Source organism: Cucurbita pepo, chromosome LG03 (genome assembly GCF_002806865.2).
Source record: "Cucurbita pepo subsp. pepo cultivar mu-cu-16 chromosome LG03, ASM280686v2, whole genome shotgun sequence".
Lineage (NCBI taxonomy): Eukaryota > Viridiplantae > Streptophyta > Magnoliopsida > Cucurbitales > Cucurbitaceae > Cucurbita > Cucurbita pepo.
Window position 1 is genome coordinate 12,015,995 of NC_036640.1, and position 12,509 is coordinate 12,028,503.

At 38.2% G+C, this 12,509-nt stretch overlaps 2 protein-coding genes across 2 annotated transcripts; one reads left to right on the top strand and one right to left on the bottom strand.

Moving 5' to 3' along the window:
• The first annotated feature begins 1,290 nt into the window (after window positions 1-1,290).
• LOC111790085 lies at window positions 1,291-8,740 on the top strand. The gene is made up of 13 exons (XM_023670884.1): window positions 1,291-1,812; window positions 2,953-3,054; window positions 3,180-3,452; window positions 3,552-3,575; window positions 5,903-6,037; window positions 6,253-6,559; window positions 6,947-7,206; window positions 7,307-7,502; window positions 7,588-7,709; window positions 7,793-7,858; window positions 7,949-8,030; window positions 8,293-8,388; window positions 8,442-8,740. Exons 1-13 carry the CDS (start codon window positions 1,306-1,308, stop codon window positions 8,591-8,593), a joined length of 2,322 nt encoding a protein of 773 aa, XP_023526652.1. The 5' UTR covers window positions 1,291-1,305; the 3' UTR covers window positions 8,594-8,740.
• A 38-nt stretch (window positions 8,741-8,778) lies between these two features.
• LOC111790084 lies at window positions 8,779-11,159 on the bottom strand. The gene is made up of 6 exons (XM_023670883.1): window positions 10,642-11,159; window positions 9,789-9,961; window positions 9,601-9,661; window positions 9,353-9,523; window positions 9,060-9,232; window positions 8,779-8,981 (listed from the first exon to the last, which is right to left on the bottom strand). The coding sequence occupies exons 1-6, from the start codon at window positions 11,041-11,043 to the stop codon at window positions 8,861-8,863; spliced, it is 1,101 nt and encodes a 366-aa protein (XP_023526651.1). The 5' UTR covers window positions 11,044-11,159; the 3' UTR covers window positions 8,779-8,860.
• Between the last annotated feature and the right edge of the window lie 1,350 nt (window positions 11,160-12,509).

The following is a 12,509-nucleotide window of genomic DNA, read 5'->3' on the forward strand; positions in this document are numbered from 1 at the left end:
ACTTTTTTATGCTTTTTGCAAAGTTGCGCCATCTCGATCTCCCCGACGTATGGATTCGAACACTTTTTTAGTTGGGGATTTGACAACGACACTAATAAATTGAATAATCAAATCGTTTCCATTTCTCGATGTGTTACTCGGAGCATAGCTCGAAGAGTAAGACACAAAGTATCATAGCATAGTTATTTTTTAATAGCGTAAATAGAATTGAAATATTTGGACCATATTAAGAAGAGGGTGCGAAAAACTTCGAGATCATATAGTTTGTATCTTCGTATCCGATAACAGGGCACTTCTCGAGATATCATCTTCACTCATTATTGGAGAGGAGAGTTTTGACAGTGAGGGAGGCAGGGCTATAGAGGGCTCATTACATACATGGGTCCGCTATAAAATTGAGAAAGACGCTACCAAGTAAGAAAAAGGCCCTTCCTATATCGAGAGATAGGCTAAGACTTCGGTTTTGAATAATTAAAATTAAAGTTGGTAAGTGTTGAGAAATGAAGTGGAAGGACATATCATGTGGCGTTTGGGGGATGACAGATTGGCAATACAATGGGTATCCCTTTCTTTAGGCCTTTTCTCCAACTTAGACTTCCCATCATTCCTTCATCAACGCTCCAACCTATTATTGCATGACAGCAATGCACTACCCATTAAAAAATATATCATGTTCAATTCTTCTCTTTTTCCTCACCCGTGACGATTTCAAAGGCTAGATAAAGCTTTGGCACGACGTATGCATGAGAAAGTTAACAAGGGTCGAACTAAACTATATCGTCACACGGCTTATCGAGCTAATACGAGAGTATAGTTTGCTGATTACAGCACGTGTGTCTCTTCTTACAAACCGAATCCTGAAGTTTGAATCCTCCTCTATATAGTGTCGAGAAGCATTGTTTCGTGAAGATTTAATTCTATTTGATTCATCGGTTTAGAGTCTAAGTTATTAAGAGGAAGTGTCCCTAAGTTGCTCGTGGAACATAAATTTTATTGTTTTAACTTTCGGGATATTTTCTTATAATTTAGCCAATTGAAAGTCTTTTTTTAATAACTAAGAATATTCAAACAAATAAAATAATGTGCATGTAAATGGTATATAAATATGTATGTTTGTCCAATATTGCAAATTTCCTATTTTCTCTAGTTTTAAAAAATACTGAAATAAATATAAATTACAAAATTTAATATTTTTGAACTCAATATTTATTAAGCTAAACATTATTTTATTTACAATAAAAGAATGGTAATAAAAATTGATTAAACATTATCTCTCACCATTGGCCAGCAAGCTGCCACGTCTGCATGGACTACTCCGTGGCACTCTACATCAATTTACTTGAGTCGGTGAAAAAAGTTTCATTTTTCAACTCTCCACCGCTGCTACCCATCTCCTCCCTATCCAATTCCATTACCATGCCCGCCGCCGCTACCGGAGTCTCCTTCTTCACCACTCCCATAAGGGGTTCACGGTCCAATCCCTGGCTCTCCGATTCTCCCCTTGCAACCCCATCTACCCAAGTGTTGCCCTTATTGCCCCGCCCTCTGGCCGTTAAATCGGCTCCGCTTAGAGCTTTCTCAGAGAGGTGGCGGCTGGCTACGGTCATCTCGGCCACCTCTGTGCAAGGAGAGGCGGCTTTGACGGTGGGGGTTGAAGAGGGTGCGGAGAAGGGAGGAGGGGAGGCGGTGGATGGTGGTTCTCCAGTGGAGTCCGGGAGTACTAAGCTGTATTTTGGGAATTTGCCTTATAGTGTTGATAGTCCCCAGCTTGCCGCTATCGTTCAGGATTATGGGGTCGCCGAGCTTATTGAGGTACATTGCCTGCAAAGTTCACTGATTAGTTTCTACATGGAATTCTCATACATGATTTCACTTTCATTAATGGCATGACATGAAAGCTTTGCTTTGGAATTCAAGCTCATGACTATAAATCTAAACCACAAATCTAGATATTTTTGAAGTAATTACCTCAAATCATATGGTAGAATGAAAATTGAGATGCCTATAATTAGTTCAAACATCCACAGAACATCCACTAGCCTGTTTAGGGGCATGTAGGTCCGGTTTTTGGTGGCATCTACACATTGATCCAATGAGCTATTCTCTGTTCTACCAAGCTGCAAAAACACCATGAGACATTCAACAAGTGGGTTTATGGAAACTGACCATTATAGAAGAGCATGATCATGTTACTACGGTGCTATCGTGCCAAGATGATATCCAATATATTATACATTTGAAGAACGTGCTCTCTGTTTGTACAAATTTGTGGGGATGTTTTCATAAATAGCTGCTGACCTTTCTTTACCTTCATTAATTAACCACCATCAGAGTTATCTAGTGATCATTAAGAACAAGTGAAAAGGAAAAAGACTTTGAAGGAATGGATTCAAATCATGGTGGTCGTCCATCTAAGATTAGTAGTCTACAAGCTTTTTGAACAACCAAATGCAGTAAAGTTGGGCTATTGTTCCATGCCTACGTTGGTTTTGACATTAGTAGATATTAGAAAGAAAACCTATTAACCTTAATTATTGAAGTCATAACACAGGGTATCTACTTCCATCCTTGCAATGATGGCTCGAGTTCGAAGGAACTCTGTAGCTCCTCATCCGTCCTAGTTGAGAAATTTCAAGATGCTGTTTGTGTGGTGCTGAAAAAATGTTAAGGCTCTCTGGTGGAGGCCTTTACTGTTTTCACCGTGGCTCGATCTTAATAAAAAGTAAAAAAAAAAGGACATCCCTGTAAAAGGAAGATCTGATATATTAAACTCAGAGACTCCTGTGGCGCTTTAAGAAAAGATCCAATGTAGCAATTTCATTTGTCTAATCCTTAAGACAGACTTCTCTACTGTTTTCATTCAATCTTTACTTTGAACTACTTCTCCAGAGCATATTTTCATATTAAATCTCATGTTTCGTAAGAGTCTCTAATCAATTCAAGTGGTATAAGGTTCTATATGACAGGGATACTGGAAAAAGTAGAGGATTCGCATTTGTAACCATGAACAGTATTGAAGATTGCAATAAAGTCATTGAAAATCTGAATGGAGCTGTGAGAATCTCTCCCTCACACACTTTCGTTCTCTCCTTTATGTGGCTATATCTATCCTTAGATAGTTTTAAGTTCAGGAACTATTGGACTCTGATGCTAACTATGAGTATCACTTGTATAATCAGACTTATATGGGCAGAATTTTGAGGGTTAATTTCTCAGACAAACCTAAGCCCAAGGAACATTTGTTTCCAGAAACTGAGTATAAACTCTTTGTTCGAAACTTAGCTTGGTCAGTAACATCAGAAAGTTTGACACAAGCATTTCAAGAATATGGAAATGTGGTAGGAGCAAGGGTCATCTATAACGGGGAGACCGGAAGGTCACGTGGTTATGGCTTTGTTTCTTACTCAACAAAATCAGAGATGGAGACAGCTCTTGTCGCTCTTAATGATGCGGTATGAGTCTGCCTTGGTTCTCCTGTATCTTTTCGTTCACATTATTATTATATCATACAATATCATGTAGTTCAATTGTCTGTTGTTTGGACTTCATAGGTATTTGAAGGCAGGGTATTAAGTGTAAGCTTGGCTGAAGGATCACAAGCACAAGGGCAAATGTTGAACTGATTTATTGCATGTTAGCATACAATGACTGGACAAACCTGGAGTGACGGAATCTTGTCTCTTCTTTCTTTTTGTATGTACCCCATCTCTTCATTCTTGTGGTAGATAGATATCATATCAGTCCTGATTCAAACTGATGGTCACAACACTGAAATTCATAAATGATTGTATCATGACTGAAAAGGAAAGAGGAAAGAATTTCTACCTTGCTCTTGCAGCTCGAGTGACTGAAGTTTCTTTCTTGTTTGTTCATTTTGTTCATTTAGTCATAACTCAGTCCTATACCTTACAAGACACTGAGAGAATCATTTGATGGAAGTTTCCAGTTTCCCTAACCCAATTATACTAAAAGCCCGAACCCCTCCTAAGATTACAAGCACCAAAATAAGAGTGAAGAATGGACCTAGTATTCCTAATTCATTTCTCATGTTGATTACATTTTGAATGTCAGGATTTCGAGAAATCGAAATTCCATGTAGTACAATTCATTGGCTGTAACTTGCGGATTGAACGATACAAAGAAGTCTATGAATTTAGGGGAGCAGATCACAATTTAAGAGTGCATTTAAACAATATATAGTAGCCACAAGAGACTAGTCATATGATTGAATTGCAACAACTTGGTTGATGGATCCATTCAATGAATGTTAACAATGTAGGAAGATTTCACAATACTTCCATAATCAATATGATCGTTCTAGCATTGCTTGATATCCATGTGATATATAACCAAAGATGAAAGTAAATAACAATGTCACCTGCGTGTTTTAGGAACAAATATTTGTGTTTTCATCCTTTTTGGGGTGGCAGATGATACTTACATCAAGAAAAATGTAATTGTAGCTTCTCATTTGAGGTATTTGAATGGTGTAGATGAGGAAATGCCTAGACTACTCAGAGAGTTTCTTAGCACGAAACATTCAGCTGTAATGAACGTAATCAAGAGGATATTCGATGGAGTCTTGAGACGAGTTTGTTGTTTATATAACTAGCAATCTGATTACGTTTGAAACCGATCACAAAGCAGAAAAACTAGCCCACACACTCCAAATCGAAAAAAAAAAATCTTTGGGGACTTTCTACAAACACTTGGTGTGCACCCCACCAAACAAACCCAATCTTAAAGGGACTTCTCACCTCAAAAGGGAGAAAATCAAAAGTCTGGTTTGCAGGGCAGAAGGAGACCCTGATGAGCGTAAGAATTAGTAACATAAGCACTAGATTGCGCTGCCCCATGTCTCCCAAGGCTCGAGAATCGCCATATAGGCACAAAAGCATGGTGCAAATTGTGTCGGCAGACAAGGTTAGCAACGTGCCGTTCTCTTTATGGGCAAAATTATTATCCATTTATGTGCTTTTGAGGCTGAGCAACGCTGCTTAAATCCACCGAAATGGCGGCTGCTGCACTTTGCACTTTAAAGTGTGTTGGCTCATGTTATTTTTTTTTTATAATATTTGACATTTTTTAAAAAAAAATTATTAAAAATAATATAATTTTCAACAATTTCAAATAAATATAATTTCGGTAGTTTTTTTTTGTATATGTAGTTTCATTAAAATGTTGTTTTATTAAAATGACGTCATATGTTGACTTTGGAAAGAGAGAGAAAAAGTCAAAGAAATAGACATTTTGGCAAAATAAATAATAATAATAATTAATGGTTTATTATTATTATTATTATTATTATTTTTTTTTTTTTTTTGGGAAAAGTGTTTGCCATTTGATTTAATTACGTAATTGATTAGAAAATAAATGCAGCGGAATGGAAAGAAATATGGATCCAATTTCATCAGCGGCTGGCAGGAAGAGGCAAACACCTTCAAACCCAAATCAGAAAAAAACCCAAAAATCAGTGGCGGAGAAGAAGATTATTCCCTTCGTAAATTTTTCCCTAGTTCTTTCTTTCTCTCTCTCTCTCTCCTGCTTTATCTCTTAAACCCTTTTGCTCTCTCTCTCTCTACAACCTCCCTGAGTATCTTACGGCTCTTTCTCTCTCTCTCCCTCTCTCTAAATCTTAGTATAGGCTATTGGGTTCATAGATGAGAATGAATCTGAAATGGGTTTTGTTTTAATTTTTCGTTGGAGCATTGTAGATCTAAGATTTTGATTGTGGGACCTGTTCTTCTTTGTTCTCGATCTTTAGGGTTTAAGGGTTTCGATAATGGGGACGCCCTTTCACATTCCGGTCACTGCTGCTCAGGTTTTTCTTCGTTTTCTTCTTGTTTGGGCATTTGGGTCTTGTTTCCTTGCAGGAATTTGATGTGGGATTTTGTTGCTTTAGGTGGGAACCTACTTTGTTGGGCAGTACTATCAGGTTCTTCAGCAGCAACCCGACTTTGTTCATCAGTTCTATTCTGATGCCAGTACTATGCTTCGTATTGATGGCAATTTCAGAGAGACCGCCACTGCAATGCTCGTATTTTTCTCTTTGTTCTTCTCCTTTTTCATGCTACAATCTTTTACGAATGTTACTGTTGAATTGTGGTGGCTTATGGCTGTTGTTTTTTTCATCGATATTCTGTTGAATTGTGTTTGATAATGCTTCATTTGGTAGATTTGATGGCACATTTCTTCTTGTTCTTGCTATCTTCTTATGATTCATTTAGTTCATCTTTGCTGTTTGAACTGCAGCAAATACACGCTCTTGTTATGTCACTTAGTTATACTGGGATTGAGATCAAGACAGCACATTCACTTGAATCATGGAATGGTGGTGTTCTTGTGATGGTTTCTGGTTCTGTTCAAATGAAGAATTTCAATCGAGTGAGAAAATTTGTGCAAACTTTTTTTCTTGCACCTCAGGAGAAAGGCTACTTTGTTTTGAATGATATCTTTCACTTTGTTGATGAGGAGCCAGTGCACCATTATCCAGCAGTCTTATTAAGTCAGACCAATCTGGATCCCACCTTAAATGTTCCTGCCGCAGTTCCAGAGACAGGTTTGATGTATTGAATTATAGAACACAATCATTGCTGTTGTTAATACTGTTGAAGTGTCTTATTTTTATAAAATTTGATCTTTTGGATTACCTTTTGATTTTTGTTCTGGCTTGGAGTTTCCCGTGGAGTTGATTTTATCTCGACTTTTATTTGTGTGAGATCCCACATCGGTTGGGGAGGGGAAAACGAAACATTCTTTATAAGGGTGTGGAAATCTCTCCTTATCAGACGCGTTTAGCTCTAAGAGAACAATATTTGCTATCAGTGGGCTTGGGCCGTTACGATTTGTAAATTTGATGTTTTATATTTTTATTATTTTGGAAGTTTCGTGTCGATCACTCTACTCTGCCCTGTAATTCTTTGCTGAATGAAGTTATCTCTTGTAGTGCCCAATTACTCACTCAATGGACCAGTCCAGGTGCGAGAGTTTACAGCCCCTGTTGTCAAAGAAAATGGTCACATGGATAGCCATAAGTTTGTAGAGCAGCAACTGCAGCAAGTTCCCGAGCCGAAAAACGTTATTGAGGAAAATACAACAGAAGTAAATTCTATGCATCAGAACACCTCAACTGTTTTGCAAGATCATTTGCCTGTTTCTGTTGAAGAACATGCTGAGGAGCCCCAAAAGCACACATATGCTTCAATTGTATGATTCCACATTAATAATCAATTCACCATGAGTAATTTTATACAGTATTCATCAATACGAACATAACCGAACTGACTGTTTTATTCTAATTTCTTAGCTAAGAGTTTCTAAAGGACAAGACGCCCCCGCTCCCACCGTTGCACCTCCGTATCCTGTTAGTAAGGGCACACAACCTGCTTCGGAGCAAAACTACACTCCAGCTCCCACCAGTCAGCAACTGACTTCAGCTCCCCAAAATAATTCTGAAAGGGAACAGACAGGAGGAGGGGAGTTCCCTTCGACTGATGATGAAGGTTAGCCATGTTGAGCTGATCATCATTTGTATCTTTAGCTATTTATACACGAAGTATAACCTTCGTTAATGTTCGATGCTTGAAGGTGAAATAAAGTCTGTTTATGTAAGAAACTTGCCATCAACTGTGTCTGCTTCAGAAGTTGAGGAGGAATTCAAGCATTTTGGCAAACTCAGTTCTGATGGTGTGGTTATTAGGAGTCGCAAGGTCTGCAATGTTCTTATCATTTCAGTATATTTCTTGATCCTGTCTTAAATTATGTGATTGTTTAACTATCTTTCGACTTTCAGGATGTTGGTTACTGCTACGCCTTCGTCGAATTTGAAGACATGACTGGGGTCCAAAATGCAATCAAGGTGCTATGTTGACCAAATTTATAATCCCATCGAAAAACGAATGTATTCTGTTTGCGATTCTGATTAATAGTTCGTTTTTTCCCTTTCCAGGCGGGTACTGCCCAGGTTGCTGGGCGTCAAGTATACATCGAGGAGCGGAGAGCGAACAGCAACATCCCATACCGAGGAGGAAGTAAGCATCCTTGCACATTGTGTTCTTCAGAATTTTGATGTTGATAGACATATCTTCCAATTCAAAGTACATGCATCCACTGATATTCTGATATGATAAACCATATGAACGGCTTTGCTGAAATCCTTTGAAACTAATTTGATTAGCAATGCTGGCCTTTTGTCTATCTGGTGGTAGCATAGATTCTTGATTTAAGCAAGAACGACATGATCTTTTTCGAGTTTTAGTTCTGAATTCCACCCGAATGTTGAACTGTGATCAGGAAGGGGTAGAGGAAGAGGGAGCTACCACACCGAGTCTTCTAGAGGGCATTATAGCTCTCGGAGTTACAGTATGGGAGTTCGAGATGGAAGCGAGCGTGAGTACATCAGACCGAGGGGCAATGGCTTTTATCGACCGACTACTCGACAGCAGAAAGAGAACCTAACCCATCAAGTATCAAGAAACGGAGAAAGTCCATCGGAGTCGTCATAGCTCGTTTAGCAAAGCTAAAGTTTTGGTTCTCTAGCATTATCATCATCATCATCTCAGCAGAGGCACACTCACCTTACTTTGAAGAATAATTTGAGTCAGTTTAAAGCTATTTGTCTGTGGGAATATGGATTTCATTATTTTTTTCATTGAGTTTCTTGATTCAACAACATTTCATGAAACTCTCTGTTTTTCGCCTGTGCTCTGCTTAATTAATATTCATTATTTTAGAGATATAATCAAAATTTGCCTCATTCACCAACAAAGACTGCTGAGATATTCAAACAAGAACAATATTATTTCGCTTCAAGTGCATCACTTAATACATTATATCATTGAGTATCTCATGTTCTTAAAATTCAAGCATTTCCCACACAAACTGTCGCTGTGTTTGAAGGCCACTGAGAGTCATTTTGGCTATCTTCCTCTTGGTATTCATCCGTCTCCCAAAGGAAGCTTGCATATGCTCCAAGAACATAGCTGAAAATGAAACGCAATGAACTGTTAATGCAAGCAAAAGACACCCAAAGCTAAGAATGATCTGCAGTTTGATGGTACCTGTTTGTAGGAGAGGCTTCTACTGCTCTCTCGAAGTTATGTGACGCTTTATCGTAGTCGTGATGAAGCTCCCACACCAATTTTGCATATTGTGCTAACACTTCCCCGTCGCTTGGGTCGGCTTGTATGGCACGGTGGTAGTATTCCTCTGCTCCTTGGAGATCTGCTTTGGACTGTAGGCATCAACAAACACGGATCAACATCTCAAAACAATGCTAGTCTCTACGATAAACGAGTCTATCAATCAAACGACTAGTGCTCAAACTGCCACAGAGGTAACCAAATAGTCTCACCTGTTGCAAGAACCGAGCATAGTTCTTCAGAAGCAATGGATCAGTGGGGTTCTCCTTCAACATCTTCTCATAAGACTCCTGCAGATCACTCCCACCATTGTCAGCTACTGGTTCAGTTCTTTCTTTGGGCGGTGAACTACCAATTGGGTTCCCGTCTTCTTCCCCCGGTACCTGCGATAATCACGACATGAGGCCAGTTATACATCTTAGCTCTGAAAATACTATTGAGACTATGCAGGGGACAGCACCATAGTTTCATCCTCGTCGTCCAGTTCCCACAGGAATCTAGCTCGTGCTGCAAGAATATCGCTGCAATGGAAACATTCAGTTCATCCATATTAGAAGTGCAGACTTCATTTAGATTATCTAATGAAGAACATCAGCAGATATTTAGTTATTGAGGTAACTATTTCACTATGCTGCCAATGAATTCAACCTGTTATCTGGAGCAACAAGAGCTGCACGTTCAAAGTAACTTGAGGCTTTTGCTTGATCATGATGAACTTCCCAAACCAACTGAGCATACAGCATCAGAATTTCAGCATCTTCAGGGTATGTTACTGTAGCTTGATAGCACTGTTCCTCAGCTTCATCAAGCTTTCCCTCCGACTTTATCACAATATAACAAACACATGGTGTTAACTAAGAGTTTTAAGATTAAGTCTCAGTAGATTGATAGAACAACGGCTGAAACAAAACCAAAAGGCCGACGGACCGACAAAACATGCAACAGCCCACGTCCACTCCTAACAAATATTGTATGCTTTGATTTGTTACCTATCGTCATCAGGCTCACAGTTTTTAAAACACGTCTATTAGAGAGAGGTTTCCACACCCTTGTAAAGGGTGCTTTGTTCCCCTCTCCAACAAATGTGGGATCTCACAATCCATCCTCCTTGGAGGGTCCTCGCTGGCACACCGCCCGTTGTCTAGCTCTGACACCATTCCTCGATCTGTGCAGAGCCAATCATCGAACGGTGTGAGGTACTGGTCGAAGTAGGGCTAGACTCTCACCATAGTAGGCACGGGCTATGGCTATTACACAGAACAGATCCAGCCTCACTGCTTCACTTCATAACTTAAGAATTGATAAAATCAGCTGAAGAGAGATTCTGAAAGAACGAGGAGTTAAAAAAACCCCAGGAACATGTTTTTTGCAGAACGGCCGGAAATTCGATGCATGAAACGCATAATTGATAGGTGAAAATATCCAATTCATGAAGATTGAGCAGTACATCACAATGAAACACAGATGAATTAAAACTTCAGAGGCGAGTAGAAGAACGTACCCATAAGGACTGCACATATTTCCTTAGAAGCAGCGAAGGATGGACTGCGGGCGGTTCATCCACCATCTTCTCGTCAAAAAAATCCATAGAATCATACGCACCGCCGAGACCAGAAGCATCCAATCCAAGTCCTGCCGCTAGATACATCGGAGGACTGGCCGGTGTGAGGTCAAACTCGCCGCCATCAAAACCCCCAATCGAGTTCATGCCATCATCATCTTCCATTTCTTCCTCTTGAATCAACCCCATAGCCCCTTTCGAAAAACAGAAATCATTACCACTACCCACAGCTTCTTTGTTCACTTCAATCGTGATACCCTTCTCAAATCCTTCTAATCCCATGACTTGTTCTTGATTTTCATCATCAGTGTAGATGGAAAACGAAGCCGTGGAGTGCAACATCGAAGAGATTGATCTTCGTTTCCGCGTTGCTGCCGCACCACACACAGCTCAAATCCCAAGGAGCTTGGTAATTTATGGAGTTCCTCGATTGAGGAATTAAAATAATCTTGTTTAGATTGAAGTAATACCCCACTTTGAAGGAGATTTAACGTATTTTTCTACCAAGTTAGGCTTTGCATATTGGCAAGGAAATTGGTAAGAAATAGCAAGATGCATGTGACTACATGTTTCAAACACTTTATGCTCACATGAATTCAATATCACTCGATTCGGGATTAGGCATGTTTACTTTTATAAATTATGTCACATTAATAACTAAAATCTTATTAATCTCAAACCCTCTTAATTGATTTTAATTTTCATAATAATTTTAAAAGTAATTTTCGAACTAGCTGAACCTTTGCAATTTGGGTTGGATAGTCTGATCTGTTAGGATTATCAGACTATATCAATGTCTGTCAATGTCAATATAAGTGCAGTTTACTGTAATTGACATATTCTACCCATTTATTTTACTATAAAAAATAAATGACTATAGATATTAAATAAATAAACATCAAACTTATGGATATTAAGAATTTGAATATCTAATGTCTCTTTAATACGATATTTTAATTAGTTGAATTATATTTATATGTTAAAGTATTTTATTAATTAAATTAATAATCATAACAGATAATCTAATCTTACAGCTACTTTGAAAAATAATAAAATAAAATAGAGAAAGAAATCACGTAACCGAAGCTCTCAGAAAATTAAATTGAAATTTCAAATAAAGTCACATTTGTTTTGTTTTTATTCTAAGGCCGATATTTCGGGTCTCGGTTTTGGGCCCAATGAGAGATATCTTAAAAAGCCCAATCTACTCAAGCCCAATGGACCCAAATAAGGCCCTCATCGGGTTATTCCCTTTTTTTTTCCCTTTAATTATTTAAAGCAACCCTATCTTCAATATTTTTAAATATTCATAACAATTTAAAAAATATAATAAGGGTCGAGTTGAATTTGTTAGATGAAAAGTCCCACATCGACTAATTTAGAGAATGATCATGAGTTTATAATCAATGAAATACTATTTTCATTAGTATAAGACATTTTAAGATATTATGCCCAAAGTGGACAATATCATACTATATAATCTGGATTAATTAATGTAAATTATATTTAAGAATAGAATTAGTAATATTATTATTTTTATAATAGAAGTACTATATAATATATATATATATAGTGTTGAAGGTCCACAATCCCACTAAGCAAGCATATCTTAGAGGTCTCTCAAGTGTATGGGAATTGTCTTGAAAGTGGAAGACCATGGAAAAAGGGAGTATTTATTGAGAATAGTATAAATGGGTTGGTCTCTTAAAGCCACAACCTTCACAATATTAAAACCCTAAACCCTAACCCTAACCCTTTCCCTTTCCCTTTTTGTCTTTTAGGGTTTTAGCAAGATTTAGGGTAGAATC